Source organism: Catharus ustulatus, chromosome 3 (assembly GCF_009819885.2).
Source record: "Catharus ustulatus isolate bCatUst1 chromosome 3, bCatUst1.pri.v2, whole genome shotgun sequence".
NCBI classification, from domain to species: domain Eukaryota; kingdom Metazoa; phylum Chordata; class Aves; order Passeriformes; family Turdidae; genus Catharus; species Catharus ustulatus.
The window spans coordinates 38,909,692-38,931,923 of NC_046223.1; the positions used below are offsets into that span (position 1 = coordinate 38,909,692).

Sequence of the window (22,232 nt, forward strand, 5' to 3'; positions counted from 1 at the left end):
TGGGGGAGTGGTGTTGAAAATCTACCCCCTCCCTGTGTAACTAATTTTTCTGGGCAAGTTTTTCTAGTGTGGACCAACCCCAACTGTGACACCTGCTGTCTTCTCCTCTACCTCAGCTGTACAGTGGATCCACTGTTTTCATATAGAAACTCCCATTTCCCTTCAAAGAAGCCACACATTACTCACAAATGAAACATCTTGTTAAAACTAAACTCTGGGGCCACAGGTAATTTTAGAATAGACTCATTCTTTAATTGAATAGGCATTAGCAAAAGAACTGTGTGAGATGAGTTACAGGAATTGAAGCTCCAGACTGTCCAATTTGACCCTTTACAAAGTCTAGTCCATACAGAAATAATACTGACTGAGATGCCAAATCCCATTTCTTTGAACATTGTTTATTCTTTCAGCATGCTTTATATTCTGCAACAAGTCTACGATTACTCATCAGTTATGTAAATTCTTTACAGTTTTAAAAGAATACAGTTTTTTTAGTAAATACCAAGGATCCTACCATACAAAATGTTTTCCAAATTACTCTTTTCAGAATTACACTACATATTTTCACATCTGCTGAAAACCACAAAATAAATACTCCTTAGACATGTGTAAATATTATTTCTGTTTTAAGCTTTCAACTTGAGCCTTCCTATGAGGAGGAGAGGATCCTTTCTTTCTCTTCACACATGTATCTACAAATGTCACAGATTTGTTTTTCTTGTTTTCTTAAAGCTTGATTAAAGTGAAGACTTCTGCATGGACCACTTTGGGCTGAAACTTGGTGACTCAGGTGACTGGCTTTAGATGTACCTACATGTACAGGTGACAGAGCAGATATTCTAGACACATACACAGACATGCATGCAGACACATTCACACACATACTAACACCTACCCCACGGCAGGAGGAAATTTTGCACTTCTGATTAGGCATGGTTCAGAGTGTGATAAAATGATGAGTGCTTCAATGGCACCTTGGAAATGCAGAGATGCAACATCTGTTGCTGGCATGGCCATGGGTGTACGTGGATGGAATTCCTCTAAGATCTTAGAGGAAATATCTCCTTGGAGCTGCAAAGGTAAGGGTTGTTTAGAGGGTACTCAGGAAACTGCAGAAAAGCTCAGATAAGGAACTGCGGAAGAAAAATCTTGGTCTGAACACTTGGAAGCTGGAGTAGCACAGACCCGGTAAAAAGAAATGCTGTTTATGCATAACTGTTTACATCAAAGAAGCACAGCACACTGGCTGCTCTCCAGGTCTTCAAGGGCAATACCTAATTTGCATGTGTAGTTACAGAGACAGTACAGTTAGAAACAAATCACACAATTACTCTTATTGCTTGCATATGTACATTTCCTCACCTAGAAGAGAGAACAACTCCTTCAGTATGATGAGAACAAGGCTGCTTTATGTCACAGTAGTGTGTAGAGATGAGCTGTGTGAGCCTGCCATTTCGAGCTTTGTACAAATTTACATAAAATGGCAATCCCTGCAGTAAGTGGGATCTAGATCTAGATGCTAGATCTTCTTGATCTAGCTTGTAATTAATTTTGTAGCAGTATCCTCACCCCACCCATAAAAGACAGCAGCTTTAAGCCACACTAAGAGCATTCATCTTCATTCTGCCAGGTAACAACTCTAGTTCCATTGACAAATTTACATTGAAGTTAGTGTTTGATTATCTGTTCAATTGCACAGAATTGGAAAGGTAATTTAAAAAAAACTTTTAAAAAGAGTCAGGAAAAATCCTCATCCTTATACACTGCTCAGAACATATTACCTGCTGCAGGTCCTCTCACCAACCCCACACCACGTTATCCATACTGGAAACACAAGACAGCACTGAACTCTTTTCAGCTGTAGTTGTCTCCACCCCATGTTCTCCTACATGCTGCTTTTGTAAAGACAGCTTTATCTGATGGGATAAAGGGAGCTATTTCCCAAGAAGGGTCTACTTCCCAAGAAAATTATGGGATAAATCATGGTTTGAGTGCTAGGAAATAATCACTAAGCAACAGTCTTTATATAGGGTCTTCATATGGATAGTAGATATAATTTTTTCAATTTCTATGTAGTCTTATGTATTTGAAAAGCAGATTTGGATCAATTTTTAATCTGTATACTTTAGTACAGCCCACTAATGATTCATAAAGGCCCTACACTTTAGAGACATTATGTGAAGTATGGTTATTGGTCACTTACAGACTAATCCTCTGTGTCAGCAAATTTGACTCCTCAAAAATTGAGCTGACATTCTGTACTGTTGCTTTCTTTCTCATAATGGCCACTAGTTGATGAAATAGAATTTTAAATAAAAAGGCATTAGCTAAAAGCTAATTGGGTAAAAGCTGGATACTTGCAGTTTTTGTGAATGTCTGTTACACAAATTAAGGAATGAAAAAATTCAAAACATTTTTTTGTACTAAATTGCAGAAAGAGATTGCATGATACAGGAAATGCAAACAGAATTAGCAGCTCAGGACTTAGAAAAAAGGAGTAAAAGAACCAGGTAAGATCTTGTACTGGTTTTGCCTTAGGCTGTCAAATAGTTGTGATATGAGTGAAAAAAATACACTACAGACTGCTTTATCCCCCTAAATGAAGCAGGTCTGTGTTCTGTGAAAAGAGTACAGGACACTATTTCCTCTAATTTCTTCCTGTTGACCTTTCTTCCTCACTGAAGTGATGGTTTAGGGAACCTACATATTTCCAGTGTCCCAAGACGTTTTATCTCCTAATTTTCCATAATTTGGCCTAATCTTGCTCCCAGTGGCATTTCCGTGATTTCAGTTGATGCAGACACAGCTTCAGAACTGGCTACAGAATAAGGATAGTGCATTAAGAAAATTACTGACTTCCAGAGAAAAGGAAGATAGTTCCTGAATCTAAAACTCTTAAGTGAGTATGGAAACCTTAGAACAGAAGTGTTTTTACATAAAATAGGTGAAAATCTCTGTCTTCTACTAATAATTTACCTGTGAATCCTAACCATAGTGTTTCTTACATGTTTGGTTCCAGTTCTATATCATGTCATGCTATGCTGCAGCCTGTTCATAGGGCAGAATTTAAAAGGATTTGCCAGGGATCTAAGAAAGACATGTAATCCAGGGACACATTTTGGTAGACACAAGCTAGGTAATATTGCCACACCACTTCAGAGGTTCTCTATAACCATTATCTGACACAAAAAAACCAGGCTGTTCCTGTAGGAGCTTGCTTTTGCCTCCAGCTGCTCCCATGTGATGTCTGTGTTCTTGTCCACCTCAGTTCTAAGTGTGGCTTCCAGCAGAAATCAGAGCAGCCCCCAGGAGTGTTTTAATGTAAGGGCTGTGATTCTCTGTGTACGCCAGAAATCAGCTCTTCCATAATTTTGGTTTGAGTTGGAAGGCATCTTAAAGATCATTCAGCTCCAGGTCCACTGGACCAGGTCCACTGGACCAGGTTGCTCCAAGCCTGGTCTGGCCTTGAAGACCTCCAGGGATGGGGCACCCAGAGCTTCTCTGGGGAACCTGTGCCAGTGCCTCACCATCTTCTCAGTAAGAACTTCTTCCTGATATCTAATCTAAATCATCACTCTTTCAGCTTAAGGCTATTCCCTCTTGTTTTATCACTACATGCCTTGTAAAAAGTCCCTCCCCAGATTTTTGTGTGCCCCTTTCAGGTACTGAAAGACCACAATGAGGTCTCCCTGGAGCCTTCTCTTTTCCAGGCTGAACAATTGCAACTTTGTTGGTCTTACTTCATAGAAGAGGTGCTGCAGTCCCCTTATGATTTTTTTTTTCTCTCCTCTGGACTGGCTCCAGCAAGTTCACATCATTCCTGTGCTGGGAGGTTCCAGAGCTGGATTCTGCACTCCATGGGAGGTGTCATGAGAGTGGAGTGGAGTAGAGGAGGAGAATCACTTCCTTTGACCTGCTGGCCACACTGCTTTGGATGCAACCCAGGGTCCATCTTTGCTTCATGGCACAAGCTTTCCCATGGTATCTTTTTCTCTTCTGTTCTTTGATTCTGTGAAAAGCAAGCTGAGGCTAGGGGATAGCTAGGGGTATGAATGACAACAGGGCATGGAGGTAGTCGGCAGTCTGGATCCAGCAAAAGATGGTGGCAAAACGGTCTGTTTATTCAGGCAATTCCTTTGTAGTCAATGTGAAACTGCATTGTGAATTTGAAATTGCAATCCACTTCCTTTGGAAAAATATCACTACAATAGATAGTAGATACAGACCATTGGCAGGATGTTCTGAAACCAGTCCTCAGGTTCCTTGAGCATCACATTAGTTGAAACTGTTGGGTCCCTTGTCACCAATCTAATACATTCATCAAACCCAAGGCAAAGGTCTTGCTCCAAATACCTCTCCTACAGGAACTGTGCTAAGTGACCTTATGGCTAAATGCCCAATGGCTCAGCCAGAAATTGGGCAGTACTCCCACTTGGCCCTGGAGGAGTGAACCTCTATGAGATGGCCACCTAAACCTGGTACTAAGATACTAAGGTGATGCCTTAGAACAGTCACTAAGTGTGGCCTTATCAGAGGGCTGCCTGCTTCACAAATCCCTCATGAAAAATTGTTAGATACAGTACGTGGAATGGACTGTTTTCTGAGAAAGATTAACTTTATAGCTCAACATCAGAATTGCTTAGCTAGGCATGTTTTTATATTAGATGGCTCAATGAAATTTTACAGAAAATGCAGTAGAAAATGCAGAAATACCAAAGCTGGGTGCAGTACATGTCAGATCATTTATGTGTGATGCATTAAAAAGTCGTGGGGACAAAGGACCTGGGCTGCTGTTAGGACACACCTCTTGCTCTATGGAGAGTCATCCTACTGTCATTTGTCACAGGAGATCAGGTGTCCTGACCTCAAGCCATCAATATTAACAAAAAAAGGCTTGTTGTGCATACATGGTGAGCCCATGTCCTCATCAGCTCCTGAGCTCAGCCCCAGCTGTTTGATGCAGGTTTAACACAATCAGTCTCAGAGTGATTTGACACTATTTAATTTGCATGCTCACTTCCATGCTTGCAGTATGTTATCAATCCTACAAACGACACTGGTTTATACTTTTTCCCAACATAGTTAATAACATAGTTAATATAATTTCCTACTCATCAACTGCCAGATGACTAAGAATCACTGGTCTAGGAAACTGAGCTCTGGGATCTGTCGGTCACCTGGCAATTCAACCATAAAACAGTCCACATAAGCACTCTATATCTACTGCTTTTTACAGATTTTTTGAGTCACAGGTTCCTCAAATATTAACAATAAAATCAACAAAGCCTGCTGCCTCCTAGGCTTGGTATCCATAATGGTAGCATGAATCAGAATTTGCTACACTAACTGCAGTAAATCGACAGCACTGAACAATCCCATTTCATTAATAAGAGCATCTCATCACCAGCTGCTCCTTGGAGACAAATGGCTGCATCTGGCTCCTAAACATTGCTTTCTCTTGCCACCCCCAGAGACTAGTAGCATTTGAGACATTAGTGACCTCATAGTCTGAGTATTTTGTACACTGGAGATGTCTCTTCTGTCCTGATATCTGATTTTCCTGTCCTTTTTCTTCACAAGCAGAATCACAAACAGTAAAATTAAATTATTGTTTTAAAGGTGTTTTTTTCCCAACACAGCCAAAACCTATGGCTGAAAAATCTTCACCTCATACTAGCACTTTTCCAAGAGCTACACCAGGCAGTGTGGTATCATCCTGACAACTATTTAAAAAGCCTGGTGCCACAGGGACAACTTACTACTTGGTAGGTATGAAATGCTTTTCCTCTCTCATTTCAAATACCTTATTTAGCCAAGGAATTTAACCCTGAAACCAAATCCCATGCAGTGGCACTGGTCAAATGAATGCAATCCTAAGTGGACCTTCCCCCCTGCATTGATTTGTGCCCCAGGGTCTTTCCCCAAATCCACTTGAAATTATTAAAGCTTCTGTACAGACAAGGAGTTTTGTCAGTCCTCAATTTAGTGCAGTGTAAGGATCTTACAGCTGGTGTTACATTCACTTACCAAGACAAGTGGACTTTCAAACAGCAATTCCCTGCACGTGCAGGAGTCTCTGTCATGTGATAAAACAAGTGATGCTTGCACAACCTCATGGTGAAGACTTCTGCATGAAGTAGTAGGCTTCATCCAAGCCAAAAGAGATTCCTGGGCACCTGTGCTGAATTCCTGTGTATCACAAATGAAGGGGTCCTGTTGCTTTTTACAGCATTTTGTGGATTTTGCCACCGAACTGCAGCTCTTCTGTAAGTGGAACAGCACCTTGTGGGAACATGATGTGTCTCTGAGAGCAACCTGCCCTCTGACTGTGTGTGTTACTACAGCAGAGCTCACAGAAGTGAGCTAAGAGGGAGGAAATACCAGCCACCTGGGTATATAAGGGTATGAACAGTCTTCTAAACACTAGACAATATGAAGCACAATAAGGCTTTGCAAGAACTGCTAAAATATTGCTAATAATACTCCACAGAAAAATGGAGGCAACAAGTAACAGGTGTTGGCAGCAGAAGTTGTTTAATTCTGTGGATGAATTATTTTATTCTAAATATCTGTGGGAACTTAAAAGCCATTTCTGAATCAGGAAATGGAGGCAAACAAATAGACAAGATTAATCTTCCCACAAAAAGATAGTTCTTTAAAGCCTTGGCCAAATTTTTTTACTTAAAAGCAATTCAAGTTTATTTCACCTTAGTTTCCTGTATCCTAAAATTGTGCCTAGAAGCTGGTTATTAAGAGTGCATTTTTGGAAGCAGAATCATCAGTGCTTTAAAGTAATTTAAAGAAAATTACCTTATATTGCATGCAAATGGAAGCCAGCACAGTAATGGCAGAGGGAGTGTGTTACCAGAGAGCAAATGCTCAGGAGGGAAAACACAGTAAGGTAAAACTTGCCTGAATTCAGATATCAGCCCTGATGATTACCTTGCACTGCTGTGTGTGGCACTCAAGCTGATAAAAATAGAGTTATTAAGAAGATCCCTGAGTGTTTGTGGAACAGTTGATTGCATCATCTTAATTAGACAAGAACAGAATTCCTTAATGTTGTGTTCTTACTACCTGTGTGACTGTAAGTCATTTTGGGGAAGGTTGTGGGTGCTCTCTTTGGGGTGATTTGAGGCAGGTGGGAATGGGATGGACCTGCAGCTCTGGAGAGAGGAAGCTGTGGACTGGCTTGACATGTATTTAGTCAATGTAGAATGTAGGAGCTTTGCCTTCTGATGGCTAAATATTTATCAGGCTGTGAACTATAAATAGGTATAGCTGTTTAATTTATGTCAGCCTGTGTAGCACCATGAGTTTCTATGACACTAGGTAGTGGCTTTCACTAGAGAAGACTGTGGCCCTTGATCTGTGCTTTGCAAACACAGCTGAGGGGCTTTTGAGCAGACAGACTCTGGGAAATTTCACAGGGGCACTTTCAGATGTTACTGGTCTCCTCTGTCTTTCCTACCCTCTTGTGTTTTTGATCCTGTGGAAGACAAAGGAGCAACATGTGACTGTGTCTAAACTGTCCCAAGGCATAGGCCAAATTTTCAAGAAAATCACCCCTGAAGGTGAAGTGCTCAATGCTCACCATTGATTGGAAAAAGGCAAGTAACAGAAGAAGGGCAGGGCAGGGCACTCAGACAGGCACAGGAGTGTCTTTAGCCAATTCAGCAAAATTCTTCAGAGGACATTTGCCAAGGTCCTTGCTGACATTGGATCTATGCAGAGAGGTATAGAAGGTACAGTGACTGACTTCCCAGAGTTACCTCTCCCAAGGAGACAGGAGAAGGCACAGATGTGCAACAGATCTTGAAATTACTCTGAGTAGTAAAATGTGGCTACAGCATGAGATTTCAAGCTCTGTAGAACTAATAACTGTTTTAATGCAGTGTTTCAGTTTTGATTTATATGTCTGCTACACGCACACATAAACAGCTAAATGGATGCTGCAAAGTCAGCTGCTCAAAGATGGAAATGCCAGAATTAAAAATTTACTGCCTCCTCTGTGGGTCTTCATATGTTACATAGGTTTCAGTTCACACTGCTGCCCAGTCCTTTTTCCATAGACTCTGTCGCATATTCAGACCAAAGACCAAACAAGCCTAATTTAATGAGGAGTTGCTTAAAACTGTTTTATCATCCCAGTTCAATGCTTGTGGCAGCAACACTAGCTAATATTTATGGTGTGCTGTTTAAACCCTCATGGGTGTTTTTGATGATACTGTTATAGTGTTCAAGTCTGTTTTCACAAATGTGAATTGAAGCCAGGGCCATGAGTCTCATCCTGCCATTGTTACCCCAAGTGGTGAGTGATTTTCTTCATGATTACTAGTGCTGCTCTTCAGAAAAAGGAAAGAGAATTCAGGTCTGATTTACAGCTGGTGTTTTGTGCTGCTTCTACATGCCCCCCTCCTTGAACCAAAAGAGTATGCGGGAACGTGACAATCATCACCTGGGTGGAATTAGGTTCTCGCCGGAGATACTGAATGAAGTTAAAATAAAGTGCAAAGAGGAGGAATAAGGATTGTCAATGAGAGAAGGGTGTGTCATTAAGTCCAGATACTGTTTTGCAGGTGCAGTTTTTCCATTACCTTTTCACAATGTCCAGTCACATAAATCCTCATGTGTAGTTCCTTTTAGTTGTGATGCTTGGCCCTCCTGGCTGGTAGAGACTGAAGGATGCAGAGGCAGCCTGAACAGTAGCAGAAGAAAGAGATCATAAAATTGTTTTATCATTCTGCTGAACAGCTTCCTCTATACTATAACACAGGCAATTTGATAACCCAGCCATTTGTGTGTACGGGGTCAAAACATTGTCCCTTAGCTATAATAGTTGCCAGCGTAATTAATGAAAGTTACAGTGTTGGGATCTAAGAGATTGTAATGGCAAAAGGAAAAAGCATGCCTAATACTTTCCTTTATAGCAAAGCTCTTCCAAATGTGTATAATCCTAGACAATTTCCAGCTTCCAAACTGAAATATCCTACTGCTGATCACTATTCAAGCAATTAACAGTGAAACAGAAAGATCCTTGCTTTATTTATTTAAGCAAAAGTATCTCCTGGGGCTGGTTGGCTTGCCTTATTTTTTTTTCCCTAATAAATGATGTAATGGTTTTAAAAGCAAAGCCAGTGAGAGACTCCAAGTCAGAAATATAATTTAATAGGAAAAATGAGAAAAATAAAATACATGCAATAGTACAAAAGAAAAACAACTGACAGAGTCAGAATACAACCTGACACCCCACTAGTTAGTGTGGTGGTAGCAGTCCAAATGAAGCACTCTTGTTGAAGTAGCAATTCTGTAGAAAGGTCTGGTAGCTCTATTCCTCTGGAAATCAGTGAGTAAAGGCTGCTTTGGTGTTCCAAATCTCAGTTTTTATCTAGGTAGGAAATGTTTAGCTCCTCCTTCTGGGTGGAGCATCTCCCAATGGGATGATGTAATTTTGTCAGTCATGCAGTGGGACTCAATGGCTCATTAACAGAATATATCTTCCTAGAGGAAGGATGGGTCATGGGAAAGATAAAGAACATTGCCCCATCTGGTTTTTAACAGATGGCCCATTAGCAGGGGATATCTTTCACAGAGATAAGAATCGCTGCCCCACCTGGTTTCAGCAGATGGTGATAGAATACATACTTTTGAGCATATCTTTACATTACAAATGAGAAATGTTGAATAATATTTGGAGCAACTGTTGCTCCTCAGCAATTTGCTACAGAAGGAGCTATTTTGTCACAGACTAATTGTGCCAGAGGTTTCTGCAAGTACACATGAATGCATTTTGCTCAAGGCCAGGCAAGTAATCAGATGTGGGTAGAACACATATTCTAGTGTTCTTAATTTTCTGCGTTGGTTGATGTGTCTATAACAATGTTCATTGTTGATGCAAAGACATCAACATTTTTGATTCAAAGAATGAAACCTGACTGAAGTGCTCCTCTGTTTGTGGTAGTTCAGCAGGTTTTTGGTACCACCACTTAGAAAGTTTGCAATTCTTTTAATGTCTTTATCTAGTAACAAAGGGAAAAAGTTTTTAATAAAAAGCTTATTTTTTCCTTTCTCACTGAAGTAGGACATGATCAAACTGTACAGGATCTATAACTACATAAGGAGATTTAATTTGCTCTCAGAGTATGGAAGTCTTAGAGTCTCTGGAAACAGTAAATCCTGTTTTGGAGAAATGTTTTCTGACAGCCATTGCTGTCTGCAGAGCAGTGGCTTCAGGTGCGCTGAAGCCACTAACCTGATGGTACTGCCATTTGTTAAAATGTTACATGTGTTAATTGAATAATTTCCTGAGGAGTGAAATGGGAAATGTTTTTTTTTTTAATTCTTTCTGGAAAAAAAAAATCTGTAAAAGAACTTTGGAGTTTGTTTTTTTTAAAAATCTTTTTTACATAAAGAAATGAGAACTTTATCCATTCTAGAGAGTAGTATATATTCCAAGAATCTTATAGAGGGGATAAAATCATACCTGCTATACCTCCTTAATATTCTATATGTCTATAGAATACAATTTATTTTGGCCCTATTCAGTGGTATAAGAAAGAATTCTTGGGAAAATGCTCAAAAGTGCATAAATGACAGAAAAGGCAAAATACTATTTTAAGTTAAGGTTTCTTGGGTACTGCAATGAAGACTACCAAAATTTCTTTCAAAATGTTTCTTATTTAATTTTTTTAAAAAAGTTATCATCTAGCAAAATAGTTTATATTCTGCCAATCACCATACTACAATTATTTCCCTAAAAATGAAGCAAAATACAGTTTTAAAAATCTCCTATGAGATGTTAAACTAAATAAGATAATACAAGAATGTGATTATGTGGCAGTATTTTAAACACTGGCACTTACTGATAAAAAGCCATTATAATCCCCTCTGGAAACTCTTCCTATTCACTCCTTCCTGATAAATGGGCCCAGCCTGGAATCTGGCAGACTGAAGAACAAGATCACTGAAAGGCACCTTTATGTCTTTCCTGCTCTCATCTTTCCCCAGAGTGTTACATTCTTTGAAGCTGCATGAAGTGATAAAGTTGGTTCTATAAATCCCTGTTTCACTGGGCTACTGGCACTACAGAAAACAGTTTGACTGTAGTCAGCTGTGACTCAGATGTCCTCCCTGGTGAGCTGGGAGGTGCACTCCCTTTGTCCTGATGATCTTTAAATAGTAGCCAAAAGCAGGCAGGCTGCTGCTGGTGTCATCCCACCAACTCAAGATATTTAATGGAGATATCAGAATTAGGGAGCGTGGTTGCTCCAGAGTTCATCTGTAGTCAAGAGAGAGGCAGGCAGACACTTGGTGAAAATTAATCACATAATTTATATAATTTTCATCTCTGATGTGTTTTAATTAATGCCAACCTTATTCTCCTCATGAGTCAGTTGAAACATCACTCAATAACACCACAGGAAAGGCCCAGCTTTTGGGTTGAATCCAGCAAAGTTCTTTATGCTTCCTGTAAAGCCCCAAAAGAGGGGGTGGAGTGGGTGTGTATTAATCCATTTACCAGAACCACCTAGTCAAATCTGTGCAACAGTTTCCCCCTTAAATTAACGGGGAACTTCTGATCTCAATTTGAAGCAGAAATTAGGACTGGACTGGGAATGCTTAGTGCTTTGTGTAGCCATCATTTAATGAAAAAATGAGGCTGTTTAGTCTCCTCAGCTTCATCTCTCTGATTCTATGCCAGACTCCCTAGTAGCTTGGGGAGAATTTCATGGAACTATCTGGGCTTTGGCTACCTTCCTTGCTGTCTCCCTCTGTCTGTCTGTGCAGCTGTCTGTCAGCCCTCCCACAGAGGCTTTTCAAAGTTAGCCAGTTTTCGCTAAGTAATTTATAAAAGTAGCCTGCCAGTCAAGTACAGAAAACCTGTTGATGCTCACACTGGGAAAAAAAGTCCTTAATCCTTAGTTCCAGCCATGTTTGGCTCAGAGCATGAGGGACCCAAGGCAGGAGGGATGCCTGGTGCCATGACCAGAGGTGGAGCAGCATCCTATGCTGCTGGTGTAAAGCAAGCTCCTTGCTGACTGGTAACAGACCTGATTCTCCTCCCAGCAGCTGGTATGGTGCTGGGTTTTGGATTTGTGACTAAAACAGTGTTGATAGCACGCAAGTGTTTTATCTGATGCTGAACAGTGCTTGCACAGCAGCAAGACTTTCTGTTTTTCTCACTCGGGTACCTCCTTGGGTTGGGGTTGAGCAAGAGGCTGGGAGGAGACACAGCTGGGGCAGCTGAGCTGAATTGACCAAGGCAATATTCCAAGCCATATAACATCATGTCCATCAATAAAATCTGGGAGACTGTATTTTTAAAGTAGCCATTGCCAAGAGACTGCTTGGACATCCATCTGCTTGTGGGAGGTGGTAAGTGACTGCTTTTGTATCACTATTATTATTTTTTTCGTACCTTTAGTTATTAAACTGTCTTTATCTGCACCATGAGATTTTCTTCTTGCTTTTGCTCTGCCTACTCTCTCCCCCATCCTGCTGGATGTGGGAGTGAGCATTTGAGTGGGTACTTAGTTGCTGGACAGTGTTAACCGACTACATTAATCTACATCTGCATGAGTTCTACCAATAGCAGCAGAGATGAGTCTTCAGGATAAAAAGCTGGAACATGTTTGGCAAACGATTACATAACTTGCCACACTGGAGGCATTCAAGCCCAGACACACTGAACATAGCAGAACTGTAAAGTAGTAAAAAAAAAGCATGTAGAACATGAAAAAAAAATTTTGAATACAAACACACATCAGGTGATTATCAAAGGATGTTTCTGTACCTGTTGTCTTTGCAGTAACTTGCTTATATCCTGGGATGCACAGCAGCAACCATGTAGAACTCTATCAATGCAGAAACTGAGAAAAAGAAAGCCATAAAGAAAGTGTAGACGCCTCATAAACCAGAAGCACATCACTTGGAAATGAGGTGAAGGGTGAGGCAGACTATCATAGGATGATTATGAATTGCCAGCATGATGTCTCAGTGAACAATGTGTTATGATCTGGCATGTGTCGGGAGTGACTCCCCTAGAGACACGGAGGCATGGATGCCACAGAAGGTGGGGGTGCAACCACACCTGCATCTTATGCCAAAGTTCATCATTCATACTTGATTCTAGGATGTTTACCAAAATGTTTATTTAAACTTACAATTTTGGCCTATTAAGCCTAATAAAATGAGTGAGGTGGAAATATGATTGCAGTCTACTCCACCCAATCAGGGAACAAAGGGAATAGGAAACTTTAACAAGAAAATGAAAACATTAAACTTACCAGTGATATTGAGATAATGATACATAATTATAAGGTGACTATTAATACCTTGGCATGAAAAGGTTGCTCATCACTAGCAGCTGGGATCATGTTGCAGAATTGCTTTGCCATGAAAGCAAGTGGGACTTAAAAACTTGCTATGGCTCTCTATAAATTCATGGAAAGACTTACATTCACTCTGTAAATTCATGGAAAGATGCCCATGATAGTAGGTGGACACAACAAACCAACAAGACCTTTATACTCCTGGGATCTTAATAGCTTGAGAAGGAAATAAATTAGGGGATGTTAAGTACAAGGAAAACTTCTTGGTATGGAGATCTCTCTGGTAATGGCATTGACCAGCAAAGGAAGCTGCTGGATCTGAAACAACAACTGCATTAATTGGAAACATTTCTGTATCTCTCTTTTTTCTTTCAAGTAATTAAATAATTCATTGAATAGTTCCCAAAGATGGAATTTTAATTTGGGAGTAGGTGAACACAATGCTGTAGGAACATATATGAAGGGAGCTCATAAGATCATCTTGTCTGTCAAGGCTTAACTACTTTTAAAAGGTTCTCTCTTCTATAATGGAGTGAAGGCAGTAAAAAACATTATTTCTTTGGGCCAAGCAGTGCAACATAATCATAAGTATTCATCATTTATCTGTGCTTGCTAAAGTTCTGAAAAGGCCTTTAACAATCTAATACAAATGTTTAAATAAACACAACTAGCACAATACTCTGACGTTTATACTCTTTGCTGGAAAAATAACAGGAAAGTGACACTTGATGCAGTCATTACAAAGGGCTCTGGATCATGGACTTCTTTGTTATTTGAAGAAACAAATATACTGATTTAAAGCTTCTCAGGGCCAGATTTTTCCATCTTGCACAGCATTCAGAATTGGAGAAAAAGTTTAAACCGTTCTCTCTTATGTATGTGCACTGTCTTTGCTTTAGACACTAAAAGAAGGCATTTTTAAAAAGTACATGTACATGTCAAAGTACATACTTTGACTGTCTAGCCTGTTTTGGGATCCCAAGTGGGAGTTGAGCACTTACAAATATCAAGCATGTGCAATCTGTGCCCCAGCTCACCTAGATGATGACATTGTTGATGTGCAAGCAGTTGGACTGCCCCAGCCATCACTCATCGAAGAGGTCTTTTGGAATGAGTTCTTCCTGAGGAGGGAAGGGGCTTATGAGTTTTCTAGACTGCAAAAGCCTTAAAAAAATACTCAAATATAATGGCATAAGTAAATATGTACATTTGCTGATCTACAGCTCATTTTCTGTAATGCACTTGTCCACCAAGCCTAGTGTCAGGTAGGTCTGTGGCACAGCTGTACTGGAAAAAAGCTAAAAAAGTAGGCTTTCTGTTGCGTAGACTTCACTTTATTATTTTTTTTTATTCAGTTCTACCCCAGAGCTCACACAATAAAGAGGACTAAAAATGAAATGCCACTGATCATTTTTAATTTGTGCACAGTAAATGTCATTGAGAAGAGATCACTGCTTCAGGAGAATATATTCTACCATGCAGGAGCTTTTCTTTCTGTTAAATCTAACAGAATGAGGCAACAGAAATAGCCTTTATCATTGTACTTTTGATATAAAATAAGTACCTGAGTGATTGCCACTCAATTAATGAGGACCTTAATATTTGCTAAGCAAAGCCTGAATAATATTTTGGTAAAATGTTAGATTCGGTTACATTGCCACTTAAACTTAGACGCTTGAATCAAAAATTATTTCAGCTTCATTAAGTGACTGATTTTAATGTAAATATCACAGTCATTTTGGCCTTTGAGAAGCAGATTAAAAAAAACCAAAACAAACCTGGCATTTGTTGTTTCACTGAGTACTTGAAAAATGTCAGTGTAGCTTAGTGAGGTTGCTTTTTTCTGATTTTTAACTCCATCAGCTGTGGAACACATGGACTTCAGCTTTTCATTAAAAAATTCAAACCCTTTGACCATATTGTGATCTCTTTACTTTGGAAAAGCACAGTGCAGAGCTTTCCAGGTTTAGCTTCCAGGCATAAACAAACTCAGTTGGCTGAACCTATTCAGAAGCATTTAGCATCCATTCCAAGAAAAACATAATATTGGCCCCAACACAAGTGCCTGAATACTATTTCATTGTATTGACTGCTCCTTTCCATTGTAGCATTATTTTTTGCGTATTACTTAAGGCCATCATTCAAGCAGTTTCTGGCCTGGTAACCAGCAGCTGAAGTTGGCAGGCTGTCAAGATTCCTGTTTATGAGGCAGACAATACAATCATGTACCAAGTAAGAATGTGTGTACAGTCTGTTGCTTCATGTATTTAACTAAAGGTTTTTAAAACCAGTGTGACATCACTGCTTGATGGATTTCAGTTTGGACCAGAATGAGGTGGAGAGAATATGAGATGGGCATGAATATGTCTTTTAGATTAAATATTTAACTGACAAACAGACAAAATGAAACTGGGACATCAAGTACCTCCAGAGATCTCCTATGCACTGCTAAAATGCCAAAGTATGTAGTGTTTTCAAAGTCTAAATTAGTCTTCCCCCAGTGAAGCCAGCAGTAAAATTCCCAATGGTTGCAAAGGACGTCAGGTTAGATCATCGTTCTTTAGGCCTCTGAAAATCCTATCTTAAAAAAAAAAAGTATTTTTTGGTGTCCCTAATATCACACTAGTGTTCTCTGGACCTTAAACTTGAAACTTGCTTCCTGCATCCCTAAGCCTGTCATCACCATCCCAGCACACAGCTGGCCTCCACTTCGGTGCACCCAGATTTTCCCAGTTGTGAGGAAAGGGATGATGTGCATTTGAGCTGTTGTTTTGCCTCCATGTAGTCTAGCTGCACTCTCTGGACTGAATTCCCCAGCTGTAAAATACAGATAATGGCACTTCCCTACCTACATGGATTCTGTGAATTTCCCAAGCTTTCTAGGGATAAAAGCCAGAAAGTAACAGGTGATGTCTTACTGCATATTTTATCTACTGGCATAGAACCACTTCTCCATTATTCAGAAAAATGGAGACAGAGACAAGAAAAACAAATTAAAAGCAAAGAAAAAAGTGCTCTTAATAATAATGAAGAAAAATGAAATGGCATATGGCCTGTTTTCTAAAAAAAGATATTACTACAGATACACAAAGCACTACATTAAATATGATTCTCCATATGATTAAATGAGCTTCTCTCAACTTGCACACTTTCTGTTTCCTTAAAGCACTGATATTTATTCTGGTAGCACATACTTACCCAGAATATGAGAAGACACTATTGAGAGCATGTACTCCAGTATTTCCTAGACAATTAAGCAATCTTCTAGAGCATTAAACTGTCTGAAGATGAGACACACGCAACTGGAAATGAGTAGGTGACACACAAGCGGAACCACATGGGCAAACATATAAAATAGGAACCAGTAGACAAACACGTTTGAAAAAAAAGGGAGAGGTGGTTTTGTACATTTGCTAATTAGAGATATAAATATTTCTTTAAAATCTGTAAATAAATTAGATAAAATGTAAAGTAGTATAATTGTCTCTTCTTGTTGAATCACTGTTAATGCTGTGCTGTTAGAGACATCTGGGTGAAGCTATTGAAGGACTATCAGGAACCACTGGACATGGGGTTTTCTTCTCTTGGAAACGTTCATCTGCTGTTGTCTTCTTCAGGCTTTTCTGTTGCTTAATGAGGAACTGAAGGAAGAAGAGAATTTTGCTGTCTGGAAACAAAACCTAGCTGTTAAGAGCTACTGCAGCTCTTGGTGTAGGATTTCGCTCCATCAGCCATATCACTATATGTCCTGTTTTCAGCTGGGATAATGGGGTAATTTTTTTCCTAGTAGCTGGTACAGTGCTTGTGTTTGGATTTAGGACGAGAATAATGTTGACAACACACTAATGTTTCAGTTGTTGCTTAAGAATGCTCAAGTAAGGACTTTTCAGTTTGCCATGCTCCACTAGTGAGGAGGTGCACATGAAGCTGGGAGGGAGCATGGCCAGGACAGCTGACCTGGCCTGGACAAAGGGATATCCCACACCACAGAAGGACATGCTCAGTACATAAACAAGGGGAGTCAGCTGAGAGGGGCTGATCAATACTCAGGGCTGGGCTGGGCTGGGCATCAGTTGGTGGGTGGTAACCAATTATATTGTCACTCATTCTTCTTGGGTTTTATTCCTTTTTCTCTTTTGATTATCTCCATTTTCCTTACTATGATTCCATGATGATGGTGACAAAGATGATGATGATATTTTACTTTATTTCAATTATCAAACTGTTCTTATCTCAACCCTAAAAAAGGTTTTACCTTTTTCAGGGTCTCCTTCCCATCCCAGAGCAGGGAGGCACAGTGCACGAGTGGCTGCAGTGTACTCAGCTTGCTGACTGGTTAAAGCATGGCACCATACTCATCAAACACTGCATCAGACAAATTAGGTCAGCATGGGGCTAACCAATCTTCAGAGCTGATTTTATGCTTTATGATTCCAATCTTGCTGCAAGGGTTGCTTGCTGAGCTTCCTGCACATGATGATTTACTTGTGTAATGGCTTGAGCAGCACAATCAACATGAGGGACAGAACAGTTGTTGCTGTTACTCAAAGTGTGAGAAAGTTTGGCACAAAGGGCTGAATCTTCCCAGTCTTCCATGACAGCAGAATATATTGGAATCTGGCTTCTCACCTCCAAGTGCCTCATGTTTCCCTGCACAAATACCAATTTCACTCCAGCTTACATGATCTACCACATCTGCAGGCAAAAACTACCACACTGGTTTTGCAATAGCGATGGTACCTTACTATTCATATGCAAATAACCTTTTGCTTTGCTTCCTGCTCTTTCAGAGCTTGACTCTTATTTCCCATCAGTGGCATAATGTTTCTTCTGGACTGCCATTTACTGATTTTTTTCCTTGAAGTGTACCCTTTAAAATGAAATAATTTGGCTTGTGTTTTGTGACAAGATGACAGACATATAAATGATATTTGAGTCAAAGTCACAGCTCCTGAAGTATTACTTGCTTTAAACTCTGAAATATGCTTTTTCCTGAGGAACCCAAATTTCTATGTATTTTCTTCTTAATATACTTGGTATTTGGATTTCATTTCCAGCTGGAATAAATATTAGAGATTTTCATTGTAATAATAGAGCTGAATTATTATAATGATAATTATTGTTGAATATTTAAGCATACATCCTCTACTTAATCCATTTAACATGCACTAAAGGATCCCAGATTGCAGTACCAAGAACAAGTCTGTAATTATTTTTATCTGAAAGATGAAGAAGGTTGAAGGTAAAGAGAATTCAATTAACAAAGCCAAATCTTGATATGAAAAGTGGAGACTTCTTGTTTTTCACTTTATAGCTCCACAATAAATCACCTTCTTAGAACATACAGTTAAATGCCATTGTTTCCAGAGTGTATTGCTTGGAGAGAACATAAACCCACAAGCCTTTGAAAAACTTTTCATCTGCTTAAGCCCTCAGGTTTGTTACCTTCTCTCATGCTTGAGTCCTGTTTCTCTTCATTAACCCTTCACGGCTGTCCAGGACCATTTCCAGAGATCAGTGTGCCAACCCTGAGGAAGTGTTTGCCAAGGCTGGCTTCATGAATGCCAGCAAGCAATGCCAGTGCTCAAAGTTCTAAAAAAAGGAAGATTCCCCTTCTCATGCAGCAACTGAGCCAAGAGTGTGCAGGAGCACACAGAACAGGTCCTGGTGCATCCTGTCAGAAGCTGTGCCTAGTCTCTGGCAGGAATGTTGCCAGCACAACCTCTAGCCATGAGCAATTGTACTAAAAGCTCAACAGGATCCCATACACATGCACAAACTTCAGAAGCTACTGAACAGACCAGAGAGCTAAAGCTGAGTTAGGTGAATTTCACTCTGATATTTCAGAGCTGAAATAAGAGGACAAGTCTGATTAGACTCTGAAAACTCGGATTGTTCTGTTTTGCTTCAAATTGCAAAATAAATTGAATTTTTTCAAGATGTTTTAGATGTATTTTTTAAAAATAGTACTTTCCATGCAAAAAAAAAGTTACCAGTGTAGGACATTTTAGGTTCAATTCACACATCTCTATAGGAATTCCAACATTCTTACAGTGTCAGCAGAGTATTAATCCTGAAATTCATGCCCTTTAAATTGTGGAAACTATGAGAATCTTAGAGTAAAAAGAAATCAGATTAACAGCCTGTACCATCCCCAAGTTTGTGTATGTATGCATGGACACATATAGTATTAATACAGAGAAGATCAGGATCTGTTAAATTCTGCAGAATACACATTTGTTTTCGGCAGAATGCAAAATCTGGACTGTGTGACACAACCTTGAGTCAATGCTGGCACTCCTTTCTTTATTCTCCTTTTCTGCCCTTGCTTACATCTCAGATGAATGCTCGTAATCCTGTTCTCTGACAAGTTCTTCCAAGAAAGAGGTGTTTCTATTCTAGCCTGATGACTCATGCCTGGCATGCCCTTCCCAGGCCAGAAAGAAGTATGGAGCTGGTCTGTAGTCCATTGACTTCTCTGGACCCTGGTCCAGAGGCATAAATTGAATATTTCTATGTAACAATTAAAACATTGATGTGTTAGGTCAGGCTCTAACTCAGTGAAACTGCCTGAAAGTGAATAACTTCTTCCTATATGAGAAAGACACTACCAAAGAACTCCCATGTAACACATTATCAAATTAAAATTAAGCATTGTTACTTTTTCCCTGGCCTGTTGGAAATTAGACATAAAATACAGAGCCATATATAGGAAATCAAATAATGAAATAATCAGAGCTCACAGTAAAATACCCCTGTTAAGACAAAATACTTAAATAAGCTAAATTGCAGCATTCAATTGCACTCCTACACTTAATTGTAGATATTCCTGAATAAATTTGAGTTCAGCAGCTCCAAACAGGAAAATTAGCTTTAGGAAATGTCCACTGTCTTCTCATTGCCACTTCTTTTCATTCTAATTTTCTTAATTCTGCCAGTTCTCTCTCTCATTTTTGGTACCTCATGCCTTCATTCTTTTGTTTCCTCACACTTCTAATATCATTTCCAGTTTAGACAGATGAATATTCCACTGTTTTTAGCAATTGGACATTTTTTCTGGGATTTTTTTTATGCCTCAAGCTTCATTCTCTGCACTGATATGAGGCACACCCATATTTCAGGACTCTACAGTCATGCCATACAAAATATTAGTTCAAACTTGATAAAAGAAGACCATGGAAGTGGAATTTATTTTGTGCTAACATTATGTCTTGATCAAAGGGCTAGCCTCTCAGCTGGGAGTTTGAATCAGTCAAGGCACTGCATGACCCACCCAATATTTTTATACTCTTTTACTTTGTATTCAAATGAAAAAAAGAACTAAAGTTTTAAATGTTCACCACTTTATTTATTGTGCGTTTTTTTCCCAGAATTATATTGTGCATATCCTTACATGGTGTGTTGGATGTGGACATTGCCCATTTCATTTCAGAGTAAAACATCAACGTAAAGATCACAAACAGTAACATTGTGCAGACTTGGAAATACTTTTAAACTTTACTTACTGTGTTAACATTGTAAAATGAAGCTGTCCCTCTGCCCCAAACCATTAGAGCAATGAATATATTTTCAGAATCATACCCATATTCTCATTCAATTTAGAAGAATCATGGTAGAGAAAAGCCCTGAGAAGTCTCCTCCTGCCTCCCTTTGCCACATCCAAAGCATCTCATAAGTACAAGAAAAATGAAGCCCTGTGAGTGTATCTTGCACAACATTTAATTGGATCCAGTCACCACCGCATCAACAGCCATGGATAGGGCTGAAACTGCATCCTTAGCTAATCTTCCCAAGGTAACAAAGTCTGCAATGATTAGGTGGGCTGGCTTTGTGTTGTATATCACAAATACACCAGCACAAATACGGCATAAAGCTGGGTGTTTCCATGAGAATTTTGTTTGAAAGCAAAACCTCTGCAGAAAGTCTGTTAGGAAGAAACCCTGAGAAAACACTTAAGAGCAACAGCCTTCCCTTTGACAAAAATGTTGTTAAGAAATACTGCCTCAAATCAAAAATTGTGCTGAATGAGCGAAGAAGTGGTCTAAGAAAAAAATCAGAAGATGCAGGAAATATCTTCCACGCCCCTTGATGCTTGCAGACTCACCCACACACATATGCAGGCTGCTCTCCCTTGCAAGAGTTATGGATTCCTGACTATAAATGTCAAGTAAGGTTCCCCACAGTAACCCTGCCAACTCTCCATGTTGACAGACTGCACAAGTTCAAAAAGTTGTAATTTACCCCTCTTTGTACCCTGATGAGCAAGTCTGTCCATTAAAACAATTATTCTTTTTACTTACTGCATTTAAAAGCCTTGGCATAACTTCAATGTGATTTTGGTATGATTGCGTATGCAATAAAGCAAAAAACCAACAAACTAGGCCAACTTCTGAACTCTGTGTCCCTAAAACCACTGGGATTTTTGTTTAAGCAAGTGGTTCAGAATTTTGCCCTGATTAAAAACAAGCTTTAGCAGCAACACAGACTGGCCTCAGCACTGCTACTCAAACCAGTGATCTCCCATGCAGGTTCTGTTCCACTCCAGGCCACAGTTCCAGCACCACTCAAATCTGCACTGAGGGCGAGGACATTTCATGTGCATGCAGCCACCTGCAAGATAGCAACACAATGGCTTTGGTACTTGGAAAACACTTAGAGATGTTAATCCACAATTAAGAGTATTAAAATCAACTTTCTTAGACATTAATTTTCCAACTAAGTAAATTATTTAATAAAAGAAAAGTACAAACCTGATGAATATTCCCCTGTGCTTTCTAAAACCTACTACTCCTCTCTTATTGTGTTATTAAAGCACATTATTTAAGGTGCTTTTCTAGGTAGGAGGAAATGAAAAAAGACTGTGCTAGAGATAGGGAAAAGAGATGATAATCTGTGGTCTCT

The 22,232-nt window shown here is 39.5% G+C and overlaps 1 protein-coding gene and 1 long non-coding RNA gene across 3 annotated transcripts in view; both read right to left on the bottom strand.

The window, feature by feature from the left end:
• Positions 1-306: 306 nt before the first annotated feature.
• On the bottom strand, positions 307-14,837 carry LOC116993873. Its single transcript, XR_004417384.1, has 4 exons — positions 14,369-14,837; positions 12,794-12,869; positions 9,242-9,336; positions 307-8,698 (listed from the first exon to the last, which is right to left on the bottom strand). It is a non-coding gene; the product is annotated as an uncharacterized LOC116993873 (long non-coding RNA).
• Positions 14,838-20,669: 5,832 nt separating this feature from the next.
• Positions 20,670-22,232, bottom strand: part of PRKN (parkin RBR E3 ubiquitin protein ligase) — a 702,734-nt gene continuing 701,171 nt past the window's right edge. For both annotated transcript variants that reach the window (XM_033056630.1, XM_033056631.2), the window contains exon 12: positions 20,670-21,941. In XM_033056630.1, coding sequence (XP_032912521.1) covers positions 21,832-21,941 — 110 coding nt within the window. In that variant the 3' untranslated portion in view covers positions 20,670-21,831. The remainder of the gene's footprint in view (positions 21,942-22,232) is intronic.